The sequence below is a fragment of the Xiphophorus maculatus genome, chromosome 12, assembly GCF_002775205.1.
Source record: "Xiphophorus maculatus strain JP 163 A chromosome 12, X_maculatus-5.0-male, whole genome shotgun sequence".
Classification (NCBI taxonomy): Eukaryota; Metazoa; Chordata; class Actinopteri; order Cyprinodontiformes; family Poeciliidae; genus Xiphophorus; species Xiphophorus maculatus.
Genome location: NC_036454.1, coordinates 10991506 through 11017262, shown reverse-complemented (window position 1 = coordinate 11017262; position 25757 = coordinate 10991506). Strand labels below are relative to the sequence as shown.

General features: G+C 35.5%; 1 protein-coding gene across 2 annotated transcripts in view; it reads left to right on the top strand.

The window, feature by feature from the left end:
• LOC102228677 (solute carrier family 23 member 2-like) overlaps window positions 1-25757 on the top strand; it is a 45349-nt gene that overhangs the window by 5205 nt on the left and 14387 nt on the right. Inside the window, exons 2-7 of one of the 2 annotated variants that reach the window (XM_023343638.1) lie at window positions 11539-11587; window positions 15696-15922; window positions 16672-16770; window positions 18441-18557; window positions 21376-21533; window positions 25135-25223. In XM_023343638.1, coding sequence (XP_023199406.1) covers window positions 11539-11587; window positions 15696-15922; window positions 16672-16770; window positions 18441-18557; window positions 21376-21533; window positions 25135-25223 — 739 coding nt within the window. The remainder of the gene's footprint in view (window positions 1-11538; window positions 11588-15695; window positions 15923-16671; window positions 16771-18440; window positions 18558-21375; window positions 21534-25134; window positions 25224-25757) is intronic. The other variant, XM_023343640.1, reaches the window with a different exon arrangement.

Genomic DNA, 25757 nt, shown 5'->3' with positions numbered 1-25757 from the left:
CGCCAGCAGTTTGGTAGCATTTTAGATATTTAAAACAAAAAATCAAATAAGTAATTATTGATATCGTCCGATATGAAACACTTTTCAGCCATATCGTTCAGCTCTACTTGAACCTTGCACTAGGTGTGTGTGACTGCACAGGTGTAATATTACAGCCTGTTGCTCTTGATGAAGTGGCACCAACTAACTCTTAACTCTGTTCTCATTTTTATGTTTTCCATATATAATCTGTTTAGAGTTTCCCAGTAATACTGTAGATTTTGGTTTTTTGAGCTTCTGGTTTTGCTGAGTGATGGAAGTAATTATGTAAAATGGGGATTAGACATTGACAAGGCAGCAAAATACACCATATGATTCTTGCATAATGAAAACAGTGTGGATTAACCTATTTAATATATTTAACTGTGCAGCTTGAACGGTAGTTTGCTTCAAGACATCATCATTAAAGCCATATTTTTTTTTTTTAGATTATCAGTATTTTTCTTATCAGTCCTGCATTAATGATAAACCTCTCTTTTTTATTAGACCTTCCATCTTAAACTAGCTAATGAAAGCTAGAAATTAGAATTGAGCAATTCCCTCTTGATTTGGCAGGACAGATCCCCAAAAAATACAATTTATCTTATTTTTTCGTTCCTACTTATGGCCCTATGAAATCGGTTTTCTTTTCCAGATCCCACTTTTTTTTTTTTATTTATTCTGAATTTCACTTTTTTTCATTTTAACTATATTTATTAAACCAAAAAGTGTGTAATTATAGAGTGATTAAAATCAATAGCCAAGGAAGACCACGTTTACTTTTGTTCGGTTTCATAAATATAACAATGGTTCAACAGACCACTGAATGATTTTACAAAGTCTTAAAATGCTTTTAAAGAACTCAAAACGAAGAATCTAATGTTTTTCACATTTTATAAAAGAAAATATGTCACAAAAATCTAATAACAGTCAAATATTGCGCAAACTTCCAGAACCACACAGCATTCTGGGGGATGTAGGCAGAGGAACGATTTTAGCTGTTCGACCTCTCACTGTATAAGATAGTATAAATATTTAGTCATATTTGCGTCTAAATGTTCAGTGGGACTGTTACGAACAGGACGGAGCAGAATCAGAATAGTTTATTTTTTGAACTTCTTTGCTGAAATTGACTCATTTGACGTAGATTCTTAACAAAAATCACGTCATTTTGTTCACAGAAGTGCTGAACTCGACACCAGGCCCGGGTCGGACTGTGTCGACAGAGCTCTGTGCAAAGTGTTGTGTGATTGGTCAGAAGTTTGTTGCTGTGTTTTATGGACTCAGACAGCAACGTTGCCATTTCTCATCAACTACTTCCGATATCCAGTTTGTATCCGTAGAAGACTTGAATACTTTTTGAGGAACGTGTCGACTGTTCGGCTTTGGATAAAGTATGTGGGAGCCTTCACTTGAAGACAAGAACCCGGACATATCTTTTATAAGTCGCTGTTTAAATGTGGATTACAATATAGGGAGATGTAGCAATCAGAGACTGATGCACCTGACTTCAGTAATGTTTGTTCATTTTTTGGTTCAGAAACATTTCCTCTAAACCTTTAGCTTGTCTGACATTTTACAAAATGAGGTCATTTGATGTTGTAAAAGAAACTGGAGCAAAACAGTGGCCTACTTTGTATCGAAGTGATCAAGATTTAATCGGCAGGCTGACAGATGATGAATGAACCAGTAGCAATATGCCAAAGAGGGTTACTAACTGACTTGCTTTGTCTGTGAACAAGACGCGGATGACGTGAACCGTTTCTGATCCCGTACCTGGAATAAAAGGTTTTACAGCTAAGATAACTATTTTTCAAGCAAATTTTCTTGAAAAGGTGGTGAAATGAATAATCAGCAACTAGCAGGCTATTAAACAGAATGACTAGTTTGTGTCTGAATCCTAAGAAAGGCATAAAAAGTTTCATTTACCAGACCAGGCCATGTGGCTTTTCTGTTGAAAAATGTCAAGTATCACTTTACTTTCCAAATAATTTCATTTTCCATCACTAGGTATCAGCAATTTGTTCACATCAAATGGAAAAATACATGAATTTACTAATGTAATAAAACTGTGGCGCCTATAATAATGCAAAAGGTTGCAAATAAGTTTCTGCTTCTCTCCAGAATCTTCTGGCCTTTAACACATGAACTGGAGTAATTAATAAGCAAAGTTTGGAATAGTTTAAATTAATATAGTCTGTAAATCTTTACTTTCTTAAAAAATGTTGTTCATCAGGAAGACAGTTTCAGCTTTAGGTTTTGATTCTGCATTGCTAATTCTGGTATTACTGAGTTTTTTGAGCAACCTCAGCCACTGATGTTTTTCACTTTTTGATGGGGTTGTTTTTATCTCATCTTTAACACCTTATTTGCTTTTATCAACCCTGTCCCTTATTGCACCACCACACTTCATATCAAGAAGAAAACGGCTCCTTTGGGGTTTGCCCGGGTTTCACTCTGAAATATATACAATACAGCTGCAACGTAACACCACAGTTCAAATCAGCTGTGAGTTTCTGATCAGTGTATCCCAAGGTTTTCATCTTCTGACTCGCACAACAGATTGAGAAGCTTTATTTTACTAATAGCAGTTTTTTTAAAGAATAAATATACTTTAGCCATTTATTTAAAGCTTATTTGATTTCAGTAAAGACCTCACACATGTTGATTCCTGACCCTAAACCTTTATTTTTATATATAGACAGATGGGTAGATTAGGGTAATTAAAATCTATTTATGATGATTCGGTTTACATTGTCAAAGAAAAAAAAATTAAATGATGTAAGATTTGATTATCCAAATTCAGTTTATTTTACTCCAGTCGAGTCCATCATACAGTCTGATACAGGTAAATTAGATATTGATTAGTTTTATTTTAGGAAATTTACAGCATTACCAAAAAAGAAAGTCAAATAAAATACTATTTTACGAACCAGTAATTTACCAAAAAAGAAATGGTTGAAGCCCAGGCTTATACTTGCCAATATACTCCAGTTTAATCCAAATTATAATACAAGACTGGAAAATTCAGTGGATTTTGTAATGCCAGTTGATAATTTCCAGTCGTTGACTTTGCAGCAATCCTTTTCAGAGACAACATGTGGCAACTGTTGACATAGCCTCCATGCAGATTAATAATGTTTTCAGTATTTCGGTGGTATGTTCGTCACATGATGCTTCTTCAGTGTCAGTGCTGGTATAGTTAGATAAAGGCTGTGACACTCTGATTAAATGTCCTCTGGGAGTAATTTCCAATAATTGGTATGACTGCATGTGAGGCACATTGAAGAATAGTTATATTTTGCTGTATTATAGGTGCTTATAAATATGCAAATTAAGATGAAATGTGATTATGTTTACCTTTTTTTTAATTAGCTTTCATTTTTGAATTAAAATTAACATTTTGTACTGAATTTGATTGCATAAATTATATCTTACTTTTCTTAGTGTTATCAGGGAAAAATGTTTTATGTATTGTGTATAAAACAGTAGGCATTCAAATACTATTCAAACGAAATACGACAGATGCTGGACTAAAACTAAAAGCGTGCTAAAGTGGAAGTTATGCTAGCAGGTGTGGCATAATTTCTAATTTAGTTTTAGCATCTCTTCTTCTGTGGCTTTTGCATTTTGATGACCCTTCTGGGCCACCATAAAATACTGTTTTATATGCTTATAACAGTGTTGGTAGTCAAGGGCAATCAAAACTCTCAGTTGAGAACAAACCCCATTCTGCTGATGTTAGTGAATTAGTAATTGGTAACTATTTTAATAGAATTATTTTCATCTTGAAGTTTATGTACTGTGAAATCTGATGTTCTACGTGGCTGCAGTGTGATCTGGGCTATTTTCTGCAAAGGTTATGATATTTAACAAATGTTCCCTCTTGGGGTTTTTTATGTCTTGAGGTAAAAAATAAATAGTATGTAGTTTATTTGATAATATAGCTTATTGGCTCATTGATTGTGAATGACAAAAATGAGCCAATGTAGACCTTTAGCACAAATCCAATCACTTATTTTTAGACATCTCAGGCTGATTATTGCAGAGCGCTAACCCAGTTTTATAGCTTTGTGTGTACCAGGACACAAGCTGTTTTTAGCTCTTGAAAGTGTTGCAACATAGTACAATTGAAGCATTTTATATTATGACCCACTTTTTGTAGTTTCATAACTTTATTTGCTATAAAAACTACAGCGTGTCTCCTATGACACAGGTAAAGCAAAGGTAGATTGAGTGAAAGGCTTTTCTGCTGTTACTTTCCAAACAAATGAAACTGGTTGCCTGACTGAGCTGCAGTGAGTCTGATCTCACATTGGCTTAAAGGATTTCACCAACTTAAAGCAACAACAAATACCTTGAATTTAGATCCCCGCTGGGCTTAATGGCAAAGACGGCGCTAGAGACGCTGAGGGGTTTATCAGCCTATGGAGGAGTTCAGTCACAGTAAATGTTGTCTGAGAACAAAGTGAGAAATGACTTCCATTCATCTGCTGCTGCCGCCAATCTGTGTGGGCCAATGTGCTGCTGTAAGAACCAAATGGAGAAAAACTTTGAAAATATCAACTGGTTTACTGCTCTAATTAAAAATAAAGCTTCTCTAAGTGTTGAAAGCCATCTTTCATTTAAGTTGTTCCTCTTTAAAACCATTTCTACACTAATTCGTCATATCCTACGATTTTCTTTTTTTTTTTTTTACAACCAAGTCTAATTTATTATTGGATTAAAAAAGATGTTTTTTTGTTTTTTTTAAGAAGAAGGGACTGGTGCCAAGTTGATGACCAATCGCCATTGTGACTAGGACCTAATTGGAATATATGCAATTAAATTTAAATCTTTTTGATGAGATTAGGTTGGATTAATTTTAAATTAGAGTTGCACGAATTTGAATCCCCATCTCAAAGACCTGCTTTCATGCAATGTTTGGCAGACAGTTTGATTCCAAATGCCATGCATTAAAACTCTTCATGCCAATATTGCTTTTGACCAGTTGGATTGTCTTCATTGCCTTTTTTTTATGCCAACACCTGATGGAGACATTAGTGGCCAAAATATACTGCTCTAAAAGAGGGATAGTAACACTGATGATGGAGAAAATATGAGAAAATTACAATTGTCATTGTATAATTGATTAATTTGTAAAATTTTCTTTTCATCGCTCAGCCCAAATTAAATAATTTATTCCTGGACATGCCTGGTCTGCCTTGGAGTCCCATCAGACTTAATTTTTTTAATTTCTTGGTTTTAAATTAATTATAGAATATACTTTATTGTCTCCTAGGATAAATTTTCCATTTGTAAGGGTGTTTATTGCATAGTAGCTGCTTCCAAAACAATGTTTGCCTCTTTTAAAATGCACGTTCTGCTACTGAAGTCCTTTTACAACATGTTAAAGTTACAAAACTAGAACAATGACGCAACACACACCCACGTGTTTGGTTATAAAACCAGAACAGGATGGCCATCGTATGTTTAAGTGACTCATTTTTTACGTTAAGCGGTTAAATGACTCAGCATTTACACCTGTGGCCAGGTCTTGTAACTTGTGTAACGGATAAAGAATGGATCGGCTTTCCGCAGACAAGTGTGTAATTAAATAAAATGCTTCTTGTAAAGTCAGCACAGCGTGTGCATGATGATGTCCATAAAAAAACCCAGAACTTTAGCTGAGCATTTCTGATACATTTTCAACCTCAAAGCATCAGATGATCAGTTTTACTTTTGAAAATATCAGCATTTCTGAGCATTATTGACAATAAACATTATGGAAGTAATGTAAGTAATGCTCTGAATATAACAGAAGCTCCCATAAATAAATATATCTTGATATTAGAGTGGGTTAACCAAACTTATCTTGAGTCAAGCTGCAACTCCCTAATCCCGCTGGAGTTTGAGTTTATACAGAGGTTTGCATTGAATTTAAAAACATTTGAATGTTAGGAAATTTATTCCAGTGGTTTAGGTCAAAGCATTCAAATCAGCAGGAGAAAGCAGGCTTAAGGTTTGTAGGATTTATTTCCTTTAGTAGTCATTCAGTCCTTAGAAAGCTTTAGGCAATTTATTGCAGCTGTTGTTGCTCAAATAAAAAAATACCAGATATTTGTTTGTAATCATTGGAAAGATTAGTCAATTAGGTGTTTCTAAATCTGATCATTTAGTAAACAAATAAAAATATATACATTTATGGTAAACTGTTATTGTTTTCTATTTGTAATGCTGGAAAAAGTACCTTACATTTTCAGCTGGTGTGGTTCGCTTTCACACGGCACTGTGCCAAAAAATAAATCAATCAAACCCTTTGAAAAACCCGTTCTCCAGGTTGAAAAACCAAAAACCTCATGAAATGTAAACCAAATTGGAGTTGCATCAGATTTTAGTGGTTGCAAGATTTTTCTTTAGTCATTGATAAAAGATCCTGAGCCTGCTAACATTAGACACGCGCATCGTTTTGGTTGCATTTACCCAGAATGCCCTGCGCTATAGTCCGCTTCCTGCATTTGGAGCAGTCGCTCCAAGATGTATATCTTGCATTCAGATATACATACGAACCGCACCAAAGTTCACGTCAACTGAACTGAGACCGAGGTTTGTAGCCAGACCAGAGTTAACTTTTTTTGGTCCACATCAGTTTGATTGTGCGTTCACATCCCCCTAAATGAACCAGACTTTCTACACAAACAAAGTAGAGTTAAACTGAAGTCGACTAAACAGGGCTGGTGTGAATGCACCCTAAACCTAAGGCTTTAACAAAAATTCCCAGTTTCTTCATTAGTTTGGGTTTTCTAACTCTACCATCTATGGAACCAGGTGGGAGTAGATTATGGTCAGGTTTTGTCTTCTTGCTGTGCTTGTAATCTGTATGTGTCAGTCTAGACTTCTTCTCATTCCTTCGCTAGTGAAACGTGCTGCTACCCTTTTATCTCCAATTACCTCTGCTCCACTGGCAAGAAGCCCATCACTGTAAACATGACCTTCCCGCTGCTTTACATTTCTCTCTCCCTGCTGTGGTGAAATAAAACCTCCTCACGTGTTGCCTGCCACCCTCGCTGCCTTGCGTGACTCCTTCATGTGTAGATTTTATCACATTTACGTCTTTTTCAAGGTATGCTATGTTCCTTTTCTTGGGTCAAATGATTTCGCAACGTCTCAACTGACATTGAAAGTGTATTTGGTGATTAAAGTTGAGGACACCAGCAGAACAATCTAACACGAATGCATAAAAATGTTGTGACTGCGAAACCTTTGAGCTTTAGGTATGTCAGAGTGGAAATCTTTCTAATTCACCCAAATAAATGTTTCAGAATGTGATTGTTTATCAGAAAAAGCTTTTAGTGTTAACACAAAACCAGGATAACAGCTTTTACTTTTATAGGGTAAACTTGAAATGCCTATTGGGACATTAAAATGACTAAAATTACTTTTCAGGGATGTTAATTTGGGTAATTCTTCAGGTATTTCTGCTCTGGAAGTTTTTATTGCTGTATGTTTTGTACATACTGTCCTTGCAGCTTTTACTATATTGCAGCATTTATTTTTCTTTAATCAGTACAGATCAAAACTTTATGGATAGTCGCCATTTCTTTAATATGTTTTCTCGAAGTCCCTTAAATAGGTGTCCCAATTTGATAACAATTCAAAAAGGAATCTTTTTAATTTATTTATTGGAAAAATGCTAAAGTCAACTAATAATTGCTGCATTTCTGCTCAACAAAATTTAAGTGTTCATCTACCTCTATATCTCATTCACAGAAAATGAAATATATATGAACTCTGCAAGGCAGGCCAAACTAAATGAATGATGAGACAGAAACAAGCAGTCATGCTTTACGAAGAGAACAGGTCCTGATGAAATTGTGCTTCAAGTTACGACTTCACTCTCCTAATATTCCAACTTAAATCTCGTAAAATTGTAACTTTTTTCTTGTATTTTTGCTTTATTCTCATAGCACTATGACTTTATTCTCATATTGTTATGACTTCTTGTAATGTTTTTTGTCTTACTACTTCTTGTATTATTAGAACTTTATTCTGAAAACTTTATGACTTTATTCTCGTATTATTCCAAACTTTGTTTTCCTATTGTGACTTTATTTTCGTAATGCTACTTTATAATCAAAATGTTCTGACTCGTTTTGTCATACGGTACAGCTACTGGTAATATGACTTTATTTTTGTATTATTGCATCTTTTTTCTCAGATTATTACTACTTTAATCTCGTAATGTTATGATTTTTTTTGTCATCCGGCCTTATTCTCACATTATTAAAACTTCATTCTGGTATTATTATTACTTATGACTATCATATTATGAGTGAATTCTCGTAACAACACTCCTCTATTCTCATACAACTTCTCGTAATCTGATTTTATTCTTGTAACGTCTTTATTCTCTTAGTATTATGACTTTTTATTCTTGTAATCATTTTTTTTTTTTTGCCTGGGCCTAATATTCTATCATAATATTCCCACATAACTCGGCTCCTTTCACTGCCTGATCAGGTTGTAGAGCCTTGAACATTCAACAGCCTTCCTCTTCTGGAGTGAGTTTAAATAAAATGAATAGAAGTTATTTATCATCCTATTTATTTTCTTTCTCTCATAACTTATTTCCTCAGAATGCTCTTTTACACAAATATTCCTCCTCCTTTCCATCACAGTTTACATAACAAAAGAAGTTAGATTTATAAAACTAGATTTCTCTTGCGTTGTATAACCAGTTTCCCATCTTTGTCTCGCTCCATTTCTCTGTTCTTTTGTTTCTGTATTTATGTTGGGTCTGGATTCCCAGACACCAAGCGCAGATGAGTCGGGCTGCGGGGGGTTTAGTCTCTTGGGCGACTGAGGAGCCGGAGCATTTGAGGATTTCATGCTACAGTAGCGTGGCTCTTCTGGTGTTGGAGCACGCCTCATCAGACCTTAAGTCACCCAGAGGCTGCTAGGATACTTCATGTCAGACTACACATCACACAGCTTATGCACAGCACTGGGTTGGCCTCAGGCTGGAAACCACTGAGATCAATGGTTTGCTCTGTTTTCACAACATGCTGTAAAACATTCACAAGCTTGAACGTGACTGGAAGATGTTTAATCTCCAAATTAAATATCTGTATTTTCCCCTGACTTGCAGCTGAATTAACTTGCAGTTAAGATGCATGCCAACGTAATGTTTGTTTTTAGTAATTTAGTTTAAGAAACTGTCAGTAATAATTAAATCCCCCCCCCCCCCTCAAAAAAAAAAAAAAAAAAAAAACGGCATTTAGTTTCTCAAATTATGTAAGAATGAAATGCTGTTTTAAAACATTTTTGCCAGCCAACTCAAATATGGACATGCACTGCATGGTTTATGTGCTCAATCCTTGTTCATATTCCTTTTTTAATAAAAAAAAAACCTCATTTCAGCTTGGCAAGAAGGCGGTTGGCCTGCAGCTCTGCTGAAGTGTTGAGGAGACCCATGTTCCTTTTGATATACTTTCTGCTCACTACATCTGATCTTATCTGAATTGTGGCATTGATTTGCATTTGATTATCATTATATATGAGTAGAAACTTTGCACTTTTCGGTCAGCTAGCTTCTCTTGATTTGGCTCAGACCAAGAATTGAAGAGTCAGATGACGAAAAATCTTTTTTTCCAGTAATTGTACCAACATTCAAACCTCCTTTTTTTTTTTTTTTGCTCTTAATTTATATAATTATCCAATTCAAAACTTTCATATCTGTCTAGGAATCTCCTGCACCTGTTCTTTTTTATATATAAAACTAAGGAAGTCTGATACATTGACAACCGTCTGTTTGTGAGTTCATGTTGGTTGAAAAACTGTATCATCTTACAGTTGAGTTTACATACACTGAATACCAAATACCTTCCTTTGTTTTAAGTTTAGCTAAAATTACCCAAATTATTTCTATTTGCTAATGACTTATTTGTCAATGTATTCTAAATCAGAGGTTTACATAATGAATGATTGATGTGTCTTTAAGTAATCAGCCTGCATCGTCATGTTGTGGCTTTGTGAAATGCTGACATGTTCATTCATGCTTTAAATTAAGGTACAAATTAAAGGCAGCAGACTAATTAACGTAGTTAACAGTGTACCAGTTGCTTACAACCAAAATTGGTGTAGAACACGGCCAATATTCTGACATGTTTGAGTTAATTAGAGGCACCGATGCAGGTATTTTAAGGCCACACCTGAAATGCACCACGTTTCAGGTGTGGCCTGAACGAAGGGAACAAAAAATTTACCGATACTTGAAGGTTCCCCATTATTCTGTTCAAATTATTATAAGCGAGCATTATGGGAATGTCCAACCATCATACTAGGAAAGAGACGGGTTTTGATCCGAAATGTGCAGCTTGACAGAACAAAAGCCAAAGATTCTCCTAAAGATGGAAAGACAAAGTCATTGTCCAGAGTGAAAGGCCGTTCAGTGAGGAGGACGTAATTACTTCAAAAGACACATAAAAAAGCCAGATTTTAGCTTGGTAATGGACACAAGGAAAATACCTTTATCTAATAAGACATGTCCTGTGGTCTGATGAAACTAAAGTGGAACTGTTTGGCCATAAAGAAGTTAAGGCTCCAGTGTAAATGGGTCTTCCACCCTAAACATACAGCAGAAGTGGTTACAGAGTGACTTAAGGACAACAGAGTCAATGCTTTGGTGTGGCCATCACAAAGTCCGGATATCAATGTTCCGGAGAAGTTGTGAGCAGATCTAAAAAAGAGCGAGTGAGGTGACCTAGAACCTGATAGTTACCCTGGTTCTGTCTGGATGAATGGGCCAGAACTCCAGCAAACTATTGAGAAACCTGTGGAGGAAGACTTATAAGATTTGACCTAAGACAAACAATCCAAAGGCAATGCCACCAAAAACATAAAGTAAATAAATCTGACATGTTCCATCATTGTAGCATTTAGCAAATAGAAATAATTTTAATGATTCCAGTTGACCTAGAACAAGAGAAGTTTGTTCTGACTTAACGTCACACAGGAAGAAATAAAATGCCTTGTTATGAATTTTGTTCTTAAGAGGATATATTTTTAGCATTAACGAGGCCTAATTGGTATTAAATAACGGATCAGGTTTCATTTTTTTAATCTGTATGGAAGCTAAAATGACTTTTGAAAAAAAGATGAGCTGTAGTTTAATGGTTCACATCAGCTGAAGAAATTACACCATCTCAGGTTTCTTGTAAATCTTGACCTCTGACCTCTGCTGTTACTTTTTTTTAAAAGCTATTCCTACATGCATAATCCTGCAACTTGTTTCAATGTGGAGGGATTATTCTGCCGTTCCTCCTTCTTATCAGCACATTAGTCTCACTAATGCGTGTTGTTTGTTTGATTAAATGGTTTCTGTCAAATTAACTTTTGTCTCACCTCCTCCTTCCTCCTCTTCCTCTTTATCCTTGACCCCTGTATGTTTCTCTTCTGTGCCTCCCCACCTCTTCTTCTCGTTGCTCTCCTCCCTCCTTCGACTTTCTCCTGCTTCTCCTTTCTCTTGCTCCTCCCACACAGATGCTCCCAGCCGCCCAGCTTGACAGGAGTGATGGGATGTGTCAACTAGGTATTACACCTGTCCCAACATCTTACACTGCAAGCAGTGATAGTGGCTTGGGAGGGCGTGGGGCTCCAAAACTTTAATTTATGACAGGCAGATTTAGGATAAATAAAGATGAATAAATCAAAGGATATTATATAATTTTAGGGCTGAAGGGGTAGGAGAAGTTTATTTTAGTATTTGTACATTTCTGTTTTTGACAGAAAAATACTGGCAGGAAATTAGCAGAGAAATTAAGGATTCCGTGACATTTTTGACAGATTCAAGTTATTAGAAAACTTGCATGCTTCTCTTTTAGTGAAATATGATTCAAGTCCAAAATACTGGTTTTCTTTCTGCTTTTTTTTAGTAATACATTTAAAAAATAATTACCCATAGCGGCAGGGGCGTATTTACAAGAAAGTGGGCCCTTGGGCTGGAGTCAGTTTTGATGCCCTATCTACTAAGGAAAATTTATTTTACTAATGAAAATTATACTTAAATAACATTAATGGATTGGTAGGTGTTAAAGAAAGTTTAGATATTTCTCCTGTCTGCCATTTTTGAGTTAAATACCGTCACCATAACCCAGTGATGGACAGAATAATATCACTTCTTGTACAGCATAACATGTTGAAAATGTTTCATAATAAATATTGCTAAATGTAGGACGTAGAAGTGAGTTGATCTTTTTTTTTTTTTTTTAACAATAATTCAAACATAGCTGGTGTAATTTGGTTGCAAATCTTTCTCGCATACTTTTTGGCCGAGGATTGTTCCTTCAATCAACACAATACCTTTTTTTTTTATTTGCTGCATGCAATGCAAAAAATGATCAACTATTTCTTAGCTACAGCCTGGGCTGTTTATGTTCTCACTCAGCTGTAATTGCAGGCTTTTGTATTTGTAAATTATGTATAAAAGAGTAAACTATGCTAACTAACACCCTGACTTGTTTCAGAGCAGCTCCACATTCACACTATAATGGGCCTCAGCGTTAGCTCTTAATAGATTTAACAGGAAACTGAAAATAAAATTTAAACTGGCTACATTTTGTTTTTTAAAAAAATTTTCTTTTTGAACAATGACGATGTTCCTATCTCTTTCTTTCTGTGGATTTCAATTATTTAAATCTAATTTAAACCATGTTTCATAATGATATTATTGGAAAACATTGAAAAGTTTATGAAAAACTAAGTACATTCCAAATATTGTTAGCGCTAAATAAGGGCATAATTTAGAAAGTTTGTACTTTCTCTTTGTTATGGCAGTGTATTTTTTTAACTGCTGGGTTATGGTGAGACGTGTGTGATAACTTGTAAATGAAATGATTTCTTTGTATGAAGAAAATGAAAGTTTTTTGTGATTCTTAATTTGTTGGGTGGCTCGGATCAGAGTTTAAAGTTGGTTTTAATGAAGAATTTTTGGAGTATACATTACCAAATGCTTTGAGGGTCAGTAGTATGGCCAAATATACATACATATATATATATATATATATATATATATATATATATATATATATATATATAGGTATATCTTTTCAAATAAAAACTGTCGTTAAAGGAAAATAACTTAGACAAAGTATTTAGCATTGTGAAATTTTCTAATACATGTCAATTATATTTGAAAAACACTCACTTTTAGTTATTTATCATCCATCTCTACCAAGGGATTTGGTTTGGTTGGCTAAATTAATTACTACAAATAGATATTTAACACCAAAGTAGTGTAATTTTTAAAGGTCAAAAACCCTTTCAAGTAGGGATGAGAAACATGACTCAATTATGATATTTTGTACGTTTTTACTATTTGTTTGCATTCTTCTATAGTTAACTGTTTGGACATGACTGCAAACACAAATACCGCTCTTTAAAAACATTCCCATTACACTCTTATGAAGTTGTTGTTTCATAAAGATTTTTTTAGTCACTAATGTGAAACACATGAATCTTTTCACACAGTTATTTACTGAATCATGGAGACTGGCTTGCTGGTTCAGCATCCATCCTAGAATCAATCACTTGCAATAAAATGATCTTTTAAATAACTAATTACACTGACATCATGCAAATCAACAGATTAAAAACAATCTTAACATATCTATTTTTTTCAGTTTAGTTGTACATGCATAGTTCACTGACATAATGGTCATTAATTTTAAGCAAAACAATATTTTATCAAATACCATCATCAAGAAAATTCACATGAAATATGTGGATCAATGTTCCAGTTACCAATAATCAAAGGCAACTTAAAGGAACTGGGTGTTTAAGCATTGTTGCTGTTTTTCTTTGGATTAAAAAGGTTGCAGAGTTTTTCTCTGTTCATAGACTCAATGAAAGGAACCAAGCGATGCTTTCGTTCTCATTATTATTGAAGATAACAGGGACTGAACCAGAGGAACATCTGTCAAGGTCATGTTTTACAAAGAAACCGAGAATTAGACACAACCACCTTGTGACTAATGAAAGCTGAAAGCTTTCTTCCTGCTTTTGTACCTTTTTTATTTTTATATCGTCTCTGTTTTGAATACTCTCTTCTTCCTCTTCTCTCTGTCATTTTTCCCCCATGCTTCACTTTTTTTTTATTTCTTTCATTTCCGTGCGTGACTGATGGTAGGAGGAGTCAGTTTCACATCCGATCACATTAATAATCCCGGCTTTTTTGTCACCAGGACCAAAATCCACAACTATTTTAAAAGCGAATACTACAAAAAATAAATAATAAAAAAAATATATATATATATATATATCTTTGGACCTGTTCAACAATAAAGGAAGCATGCAATATTTTTGTAAAACAAAATTGAAATTTTTTGAAGGAAATTGATGCGCTTCCATTACAAATGTGTGTACAACTTGGGCTATTCTCAAAAAAACACAATTTTATGATTGTGGTGTTTCCATTAAAAAAATATAATTAAAATCACACATGAACAAGTTTGTTCACGCGATAATTAAAAAACATGTCCACCATCATCTCCTACCACTTCCTGTCTTTGTCTTTTCCCCAGTAGTTGCATCCCGTTGTTGGTCATGTGACTCGTGTGAGGTAAAAAACAAAGTGTTTCCATTTGCAGTTTTGCTAAATACATTAATTCTGGTAGTTGGAAAACTGTTTTTCGAACTTTGCGTATTTCCATTAAGCAAATTTAATTTTGTAATGTCAATTTGCTCAATTATATGGCTAATGGAAACACAGCTAATGTTGGGGCGTGAAGAAGAGTTTTACATGATTGCATTCAGTTGGCTTATTCTTTGACTCATTTGGGGAAAAAAGTACAAAAATAGAGTCCATTCTCGGCAGAGAACTGGATTTGGGTCAGTTTCTCTCTGAAAACAGCTGCTGTATTTGGTCGAGCTGAATAAATTGATTAAATGCAGATTAAGGTCTGCTTTAGAGTGAAAGTTGCAGTATAAGTGTGTTCAGATTTATAAAAATGAAAGAAAATACAAAAAGGCTGGTTATTAAAATGTAAAAATCATAAATAAAAATCATCTCTGTTAACCACCTTTGCTATGGGTCAAATTTGTCCCATTCTTGAATTGCAGTTTGGGGCCACAGAAAATCAGTCCAGGGCCTGCAAATGGCCCTCGAGTCAGACTTTGGGCACCCCTGTTGTATATGATTTTTAAATGATTAATGATGCATCCGAACATGACTCTTTTTGTATTGATTCAAAGCAATAAAACGTAAATGAAGGTTTAAATTCAAAATGGCGTCATTGGTCCTGATTGGATGACTGATGCACAGTTTACGCTTCTGATCTGAACATGAGTTGTGGCAGAGGTTAGATTCTGAAGGAACAGTTTCAGTTCTCAGTTAATCACCTTCCCAAGTCTTCAGAGTGATACTTATTTTTATTGTCTGCTGCAACCAGAAACGCCTACAGATGCCAAAAACAGAACTGAAAGGACCTGATGTGAAACAAAGAGGCAAATTTAGCCGTTTTTAAAAACATAACTGGGAGATTCACTCCTTCCTTCCCCATCATAAAACAAATACCAATAGATCAAGACGCATAACCTTAAAGCCTCGTATGGTCCTCTGTTTAATTAGAACATAAGTTGTTTTTTTTTATGCTGATTAGAATTTTGATGATTATCTGGTTTTGTTTGTCGTTTTGCACCAGGAGAGGAACTCCTTGATGATGATGATGATATTGGACTGAGGGATCCGTCTGCAGTGTTCACACCAGAGCAGAGGGGTACAGGAGGGACCGAGGCAGAGGAGGAGGAGGAAGACATCGACGAAGAAAAGATGGGAGTGGGGAAGAACACCACCGCTAATTCGATGGACAGCGAAGGTGGAAAATATGAAGAGGAAGCCAAACATGGAGCCGATTTTTATCCTATTCCGGTAAATAAACTGAATTTAATGAAAGGCTTTATGGTCACTGAACTGAATTCAGGAGGGAATTCAGTTCACTGAACTCATTCCTGAATTCATTGAACTCAGAACAGAGTTCAATAAATTAATTCCTGAACATCCATCTCTACATCCATCCATCTGTCCAACCATCCATCCGTCCACCAGTCCATCCATCCGTCCACCTGTATATCCATACAGCCATCCACCAGTACATCGATCCATTCATCATAAATTTATTAAACTATTCATTTTTCCCTCCCAACAGTTAAAATAACGAAGATGTCTGGAAAAATCAGTGATTTTCCATGAAGGCTGTGTTGGAGCCCCGGCTGTTCGTTTATTACAGCAACGCAGCCCTTCTGTGTTTCTGTGTAAATCCAGTGGTGGAACATTTTCAGTGACGGACATGTTTGGTGTTTGGTCTTTATTTTCAAACGGTGCCGTAAAAAACATCCTAAGTCTGAAGGTGAGGCTCCCAGTTTACCAGTTGGACGACATTCCAGCCTTCACCACTCACTACAGCCATTGTTGCAGACAACAGAAATATAAAAACCCACTAAAATGTTGTTTTCTGGTCATTAGATGGAGTTTCTGGAGGAGATTCAATATAATATGTTTAGTCATTTTATATCAATCATATTCCTGTGAAGATGATTAGTTCTGGTTGTGAACCAGAGCGGAGAAGGTGTCAGACTGGTAAATAAAAACCTTAAGCATTTTAATTTTGTGTGTTTTAGGTTGTGGTAAACGGAGTTGGCGGAGCCACCGGAGATCAGGACACGGAGAACACCGAGCTGATGGCAATCTACACCAAGGATAATCAAGCAGCAGAGAAGGTTACTGAAAATGAAAATATGGAAGTGAAATACGATCTAATAAGTAATTTTGTTTGTCAAAGGGGAAATAAACGAACGCCGGTGATCACAAGACTTCTAAAAAGCTTATTCACTGTCACTTGTCACATGATGACACCATGGCAATCGCAGTCAGCAACCCTCTTTCTATTGAATATCTCTCGAAAGAAACGTCCTTTAACCACCAGATTTATGAGCAGAATCTCTGGTTTCTGATTACTTTTGTTAACAGGCTGGTTTTGTTGGGTGAACATTTTTATTGTGAAGGAGTTGGGTATATTCTGCTGCAGAGAGAGGCAGCAGTAAACCGTCAGCTTCATATCAGGGCGATTAAAACTGAACTGTGAAACCGCTTTGTGATGACATTATTACACAAACGGATATTTAGATGGTGATACTATATTGTGTTGCTCTTGCTTTAACGATAATAAGCATTGGGAATTTGAAAATCTGAAATGATGCTTTTGTTGTTATGCAACCCAAAACTTTAACACCACAGGGAATGTTGAGTTTTATGGGAATAATATTAAATAAACTTTAATATTCCTGAACTTTGTGATCCAGTAACTTTACAAGCCCTTTTTTAGTCATGTGTTTAATTGTGGTGTTATAATATGGTATTTAAAAAAAATAATCAAATTGAATAATTGAACTGTTTCACCTTAATTTTATTTTTATTAAACTCAAAAATGCATCATTTGGGCTGGTGTCAGGTGTTATTAGGTCTGATGCATTAATAATTAATACAAAATAAATGTAAGATAATTTAGGATTAGGCACCTACTGTCAGGCTCAGGGTGATTGATTCATGTAGCCATACTTTAAATTATTTGATTTTATTGTTTTAAGTGAAAAAGCAAAATATTTACAAGTAAATCATTTTTTGTGTGTTATTTATTGATGCTATATAAATTGAATTTTATTTAAAATTATTGCTCGATTCTGATGATGAAATTGGTCAATATGAAAGTTGGTTGAGAGTTTGTCCAGTTTTACTTTTGTTTGAACGGTGAAGTTTTACTTGTGCGACTTTGCTTTGTATTGTTCAGCTTCTCTCATGACAATGTGAAAGAGTTTAATCCTTTTGCAAGGCACTGAAAAAAGTGTTGGGCAGACATGTTTTTTTTTTTTTTTTTAGCTTACTACCACATTTGCATGAGACATTAGTTATTCAAATCTAAAGGAGGTGTACAATTTGACTCTTTTAAGCTATCAGACATGCCTAATTAACTTTTAACAAAGTTGTAAACAAAAAACTAAGTTCTAAAAACCCAATTGAATTGTTCTTTTTTTCCACACGTAATATGATAAAGATAAGCACTTCTGCTGAAATGGAACAGAAAAGGTCGACTCATGTTACCATGACAGGGTTTTTTTCCCTGTGTCACCATGACTGTGCATTTTTTCTAAGAGAGACAAAGAGGTTTTCTTTTCCCACAGTTTCTGTCTAGTTTTATGTCGTCTTTTCATGTCAAAATCTTCACTTTTGTCCAAACTGTCCAGACATGCTCATCAAAGTTTATTTTGTATGTAAATAAATCCAACCAGAACACATTATTGTCTCTCTCTCTAAAGCTACATTTACAGGGATTTAAGCAGGTCAAAGATAGTCATGCTGTTTTTTTCTTTTTCTTCCCTTATCGTATGCATAGAGCTCGATTTCAGAGACACTCGACAGCACAGACAGCATGGATGCAAGGAGGATGGACATGATCTATACCATTGAAGACACCCCACCCTGGTACCTGTGTGTGTTCTTAGGCTTACAGGTAAATCTGCACATAAAGCTGGATTAAATAAGAAAGAATAACAGCACCTACAAGTTTATATCCTCCATGTGTTCAGTGTTTTTCCTCCCATCGCTCGGCACGTAACCATGCAGCACCGACTCAAAAATAGGATTTGTTTCCATCAGTCATCACGTTAATGTTGCCACCAAGCGACCTCAGCGTCGTTTTGTCTGACATTGGACATTTTGTCATGTGTCATCTCCCCTTTATGCCTCAAATCTGTGAGGTGGATGACCTAAACCTCACAAATGTACAAATGACGCGAGTGCAAAGCCCTACAAAGACCACACAGTAATTATGTTTACCAAACATACCCGCATGGAATAAGTCCTAAACTGCTGTTTAAATAAATGGAATTTGTTTCTAAAATAGCGGATTGAAGCGTTGACAACAATATCTCATCCTTGTTTTTGCTTTTCTGTCACCAGCAAAAAATGTATCTGTACCTTGCTCTTAGTTTATTTCATTTTTTATTTTTCATTTAACCTTTCTTTTGCTAGGATTACAAAAAACTAATTTACAACAGTATCCTGGGCTAGGCCGCAGCAGAACAAAATAAATACATAAAACTTTCAACATTTAGATAAGTTTGACTCCAGTAAAACAAATTATTTAAATCTGTAACCAGATGTTTCTGTCCTCAGTTTTTCGATGTTCTTTGATAAATGGTGATCAGTCCATGTTTATGATGAGTCTTTAAACTATATAGAAACAATGTTTTGCACCCAGATTTACGTAATTTTAATAAAGACTTGCACTATCAGCAGTTTTTTCTTTTGTTTTGCATCTAGTGACGAATTGGGTTGGAAAGTTCTGAGGAACGCAACCTTTAAATGCTTCCTGGGCATGTTCCATCCAGCTCTAATGCATTTAGCTTCAGGCTACTAATCTTCCAGTTAAATGCCAGGAATAAGAGCTGAGTGTACTCAACACACACATCAAATAAATCACGCAGGTGTGGCTTGATTAGTCCAGTTATGTTCTGGTACAGACATGAACATTTTTATAAGAGAAGTGGTCCTGATTTTAGCTAATTCTTTTAGCAATTATTTTTAGTTAATTATACAGTTCTGGTCAGAAGAGCAACTACACACGCCACAGGAGTGACTTTTAAAACAAGAAGTGGTTGCACAAGTTTGAATATAATGTGGATTTTCAGAAGCCCTCATAATGTCAGTTACACACACACACACTCCCGTCCGTGCGTGTGTGTCGCAACAGAGATTAATAGAGAAGCAAAAACTCTTACTAAAGTAAGAGTTGCACAACTTCAACATGTTTTGACTCAAGTAAAAGTAAAAAGTAGCCGTCCAAGAAATTACTCGAGTAAGAATAAAAAGATGTTCAGTAAAAATACTGGGAAAAAGTAAATTACTGATCATAATATCTGATTTAATTGTTTAAAGTGATGGCATTAGACAGAAAATTACAACGCATATTTTGAGCAGAATACTTAAAAGAAAATTTTAATATGTAACTTGATACAGGGCAAATACAGTGTTTACTGTATCTTCTTGATCTCAAAATGGCTCAGCACACTGAAAAAACACAATCTTACAAAGTATTTTTTGGTCTAGTGTCTAGTGAAAGTATGTTGGTACACTTGAAATAAGACAAAACCAGCTTACAAGTAACTTTTTAGCAAGTTGCAGGAGTTTGTTTTCAGCCAATAATTCCTTAATATTAATGGAAAAGTACTAGTTCCATTTGGAGATTTTTTATAACTTGTAGCAAGACATTTTTCCCATGATACAAGTTAATTTATTTGTAATAGAAACTGGACAAAAAATACTTGGTAAGATTTTGTGTGTTTACAGTGCGGATTCTGTAGATGGAAACTAGTATTAGAATAACCAGGCTTGTTTGCAAACAAGAGGTCTCACTTAAACATAAACTGAAGCTGTGTTTCTCTGATGCATTTTTTTGCTAAAACAAACTTCAATTTCATTCAGTAATGTTACTAGCGGTCAATAGAGTGGCAAGAAATTTTACTCAAGAGTATCAATGCTTCACAATAATATCACTCAAGTAAAACTGAATAGTATGTTGCAGTAAAACCTCTCCTAAAAGTACTTTGTTTCCAAAAAGTTACTCAAATAATGTAACTTAGTAAATGTAACTAATTACTACCCACCCCGGCGTCTCAATGATGTGAGGATGCGACTGTTGTTTTTTTTCACTGTGGGAGGGTGACCTTTGTTTCATATTCCAGTTAAAGGTGGAGTACGTAACTTTTGCAAAAATATATTTTTTAGAATTTGTTAAAAATGTCGCTATGTTGTGACAATTTAATATGAGATGGATTAAAAGCTTAATCTCTTCCTCTTCCTCCCAGTGCTACCATTGCCGTCTGAAGAAAAGTACCACTCCTGGTCAAAAATAACCAATCAGGGCCAGGAGGAGGGTCTTACCGCTGTCAACCAGTCTTGTGAATGTGCTGCTAAATGTGCTAATGCAGAACAAACAATTTACAGTTTCAGGAAAACGGTTTAACTGCCGTTATTGGCGGCTATGCTAAATAACTGGAGCATTCACAGCAGGCCCTGCTGACTGGAAGACACGTAGCACAGGGAAAAGCGGCGGGTGTAAGCAGCACATACATGAGCATGACTGACAGCGTTAAGACCCTCCTCCTGGCTCGGATTGGTGACAGAGGAGCACAATTTTCTTTTTCAGATTATCTGTCTTATAATGTCACAACATGGTGATGACTTTAACAAATATGTAAATATGTTTTTTATGAAAGTTACTGCAGCTTCAACTGATCGTCTTGTGACTGACGTCTTTTTTTCCCCAGCACTACCTGACGTGTTTCAGCGGGACCATCGCCGTCCCGTTCCTTCTCGCAGAGGCCATGTGCGTCGGCTTCGATCAGTGGGCCACCAGTCAGCTCATCGGAACCATCTTCTTCTGTGTCGGCATCACCACCCTGCTTCAAACGACGCTGGGCTGCAGGTATCCAACAGTCCAGCTTACAGTTTCCTAAAGCTGGGGGGCCATTAATGCCACCATCACGTTCCTCTTCCTCCACCTTCCTCTTTTGGTCTCTGTGGTGTGAATAAGTGTGTAAGCATAACTTTGTTGGGTCTACTCAGCATTCAATCATTACTTGAAGTTCCCTGTTTTGTTCATGTGACTGTTGTCCTTTAAGACTCGGACTTCCTCTTTGCCAAGAGGAGAAAGCAGCTTGTGTTTCATAAACTTGGAAGTGAAATTATAAAATTCCTGAAACTAAACACAGGAGATTTACAGCCATTCAGGGAGCGAGCTGCGTGTCGTTCAAGTGTTGCATCACATGCTGGCAAGTGGAGCGAACCAAAGCTATAATAAATTAAATTAACAGGCATTTGCTTATGAGAAACTGCTTGGAGACCTACTTTCAGAAATACAAGTGCACACACGTCAGGAAAAATGAGGTGACCTAGTTCTCACAGATTTGTTCTCCAACACAAAAACATATTTCTGCTGGTTTGTTTACAAACATTTATCTAACCTTCCTCCACTCTGTGCCTCCAGGTTTTAATTTTTTTAGCATAAAAGTTTTTAAACTATCTGCTTCTCATCCTTATTTTTCATCTAATAAGTTACTTTTTCTTATCAACAGAGATGTCTCTTTTGGATGTTTGGTACATTTTATCATAAGTTTACAGTTAAAAGTAAAGTAAAAAACAGAAAAAGTGAGCAAATTTCACTCACATTTGTTGGAACTGGAACAAGTTTTCGTGATCGTGAGCAGATATGTAATTTTAAAGACTGCAGTTGTTATTAAAAATAAGGAATAAACTTTAATATACAGCTGTCCCATATTATGTTTTTAACATTATATAGCATAATAACCTTAACATGTTTTAGAAATCTCCATATCTTTCTCTCTGTTTGTCTGATGTGTTCTTTGGTCTTTATGACGTTTTTTGCTCTTGAAAGTTTTCCAACAAACCTTTTAGGACTTCACAGAGCAGCTGGATGAGTGTGCAAGCTTGTCTTTCGGAAAGTAAATCTTCCAAGCAAATGCCTGTGAATTGCCTAAATTAACCTATTTTTTTGGCAACAAGTTGATGTTTTATGGTGTCTGGAAAATGTGTTGTTTCAAAAACCTCCAGAATGTAGCCCGTTTTGTAGCAACCCATGCTGAGCTCCAGCACATTTGGTCAGCTCTACAATGACTACTGGAAAAGTGAAACCGCTTGCCTTCTTGTTGGTTCTGCAGGAGACTCCACATCTGCTTTTCTAAGATGTACTGTTATATAATGGTGTATAACGGCCATTTTCACATTCAGCTGTAAATGTTGAGTTGGGGGCGTGGCCAGCAGCAGCTTATCTGGATTTAAAGGGACAGGAGGCCCATAAACAGCTCATTCTGAAAGGAGCTCAAAATGGGCAGAACTGACCAAACTAAAATCTAATTAAGTGACTCTGTGCAAAAAATGTAGTGAACATGTTTTGTATAGAACATTGACCTTTCCTAACCTGTTCAGGGAAGCATAATAGATCACCTTTAAGTGACTTCTGAAGACTAAATGCTCTGACTCATTTCATAATCATCATCACGTAAAAAACACTGAATATTGTGGTTGTAATACCATAATGTTTAAGAACACTGAAGGACTGTTTTCTAGCCACTGTACATGTAAAGGCTGATAGGAAGACTGTCTCTGCATGTCGTTCATCATGAAGGTCTGTTATCAAAAGAAAATCATCAACCGCAGCGACCTGGTTGATGAATGAATGAATTCGTCATTGCACATGAAGAATGTGCCATGACGAATCTCATACCTAGATAATGAGGAATAAAATTACATCTACTGCCAGCATGACATGGTTCTCAAGAAACTAACACATGAAAAGGGAGGGAGTAACCATGGCAACTGGTAATGTCGCATAGCAATTATTATTTTTAGGCTAATCATGTAACTGAATCTGGAAATACCTCATTGTTGAATCACATGCTTTGTTACAGTCATGTTTGCATGTCACAGTTGAAAGGATGAGATTATGTTTAAAAAAAATCTGCAGTTCGGACATCAAGTAAAATCTGGCCGATGTGGTGGAATGAAGTGAAGGTGATGTGAGAAGGAGAAACTGATTTTATTTTCCACATGGCACTGTCAACCATTTCACGTCTCTTCCAGTGAAGTTAAACTAATTCAAGGGCATTATCCTTAACTACAATCAATGTCTTGTTGTGATGTCATACATCTTAATGCTTGATTTATTGTTTATAATTAGATTTTACCCAAATCAGATTTTTTTGCACAGCATATTTGATCCCATTTAAGTTTGTTTCTTTTGTGAGTCAGATCTCCCAACTCAGAGAAAGCAATTCATTCACATTTCCAGGTCAGAATTGGACAATTGTTTTTTAAAGTGTTGGGCCAAAAGAGGAAGGAAAACAAGTGCGTCAGAGGGTGTTGGTACTCGATTTAAGTTATGTAAACTGTTGTCCTTTCCTGACTCTTTTGCTCGGTTCCAGTCACAGGCTTTGGCTGTGGCATTCCTGTCACATCAGCAGCTTACCATCTCTCTCTGAGGTGAAAGATGGGCTCCATCTGTCTCTGGGTTTTACTGAAATGCCACTGAAGCAGAGAGGGAGATACTGAACCTGACTGAATATGAGCATAAATAATGTTTATAAAACTGTGTAGTTGTAGAAGTTAACACAGAAATGTGTTTTATGTTCTATCTGAAACATATCATGTCCAAGATAATCATTTAACAAGATGTTTTTTAATTATACTATGGTCTAAAACAATTAACCATGATGAATCAATTCCTGAAATAATCGACAACTAGTAATTGATTAATCATTAACTAGAGAAAACGGACTCAAGAAAGGCCCAAACTGTACAGTTATGCACTAAAGATAAAAACAAAATGTTCTCTATCTGTAATTATGTTTCATCCATAACTCCTCAAGTGGACCTTCACCTGGTTGAATTTCTGTAGGAAAATCTCCCATTAAGCACCTTTTGCATCCATAAAAAAATTAATCCGTAGAACTGCTCTACACTATGTCGAGCAGAAACTGCTGAGCTTCTCACAGGTTGATATTAGGATTTCTTTTAGCTGTATTTGCTACCAATAATCAAGCATCAAGGAATGATTTTTAGGTGATAATTTTAGTTCCTAATTTCTAAAATGAATTGAATCATTTGTTTATGTGCATTTTAAACATAATAATAAAATAAACTTGAGTAAAATGAAAAATCAACAGAATGTGGTGAATTTTTTAATCAGATAAATCATCAGAATAATTGTTAGTTGCAGTCCTATGCATTATATTTGCAAACTTTGATCATTTTCAAACTCCTAAAGGCTGGTTTTACAAAAAGGAGTGATTTTAAATATCAGAAAGAACTACTTTTTGTGTCATAATGAGAGTTTTATCCTCGTTTAGTAGCACAGACTCAACAGTGATCAGCTTTTTTAGAAAAATGGTTACAGCAGGGCTGGTATGAACACTTTGTCTACATTTCTGACATGCTGCGCCTCTACAAGCCAATTATTACATCTCTGAAATGCCTTTCTGACACAGATTTGTCTTGTTTTTCTCCTCCAGGTTGCCTTTGTTCCAGGCGAGTGCATTTGCTTTCCTTGCACCAGCCAGAGCCATTCTGTCTTTAGAGAAATGGAAATGTAACAGCACAGGTAACGTTGCTTTCCTCCGGTTTCTGCTACAGGCTTTGTACTGCTGCTTTAAATCCTTGAATTTATGTTTTATTTTAGTGTTTGGAAAGTGCTTGATTTCCGTATAAAGTGGTTACAAACTGTGCAGTTTGTTAATAAAGAGCAATGTAATATTTTATGAAAAGCCCAAATTTGTAAAATGTTTTTTACAGTTGAAATCTGATATGTTCATATATCTAAAAGACAAATAAAAAAAAAAAATCTCACTGCCTAAAGTTAAACCAGACTAAACTTTTCTTGTTTTTAGGCAAGTTAGTTATCAAAATTATTTATTTTTGCTAAATGCCAGAAAACTTTGCAAGAAAATTCTGAAGAGATTTTCTTTGTAGATTATTTTTAAACATTTAATTTGAGCAGGAAGGCCATTTACTTTAACGCAATGTGTTTGGATTGTTTCAGTGTGATTAATATTATTCTGAATTGCTCAATGACTTATTGATTGTAATGTATTTACAGTTATTGAAATTGGGGATTTCTTTTATTAGTATTTTGTTC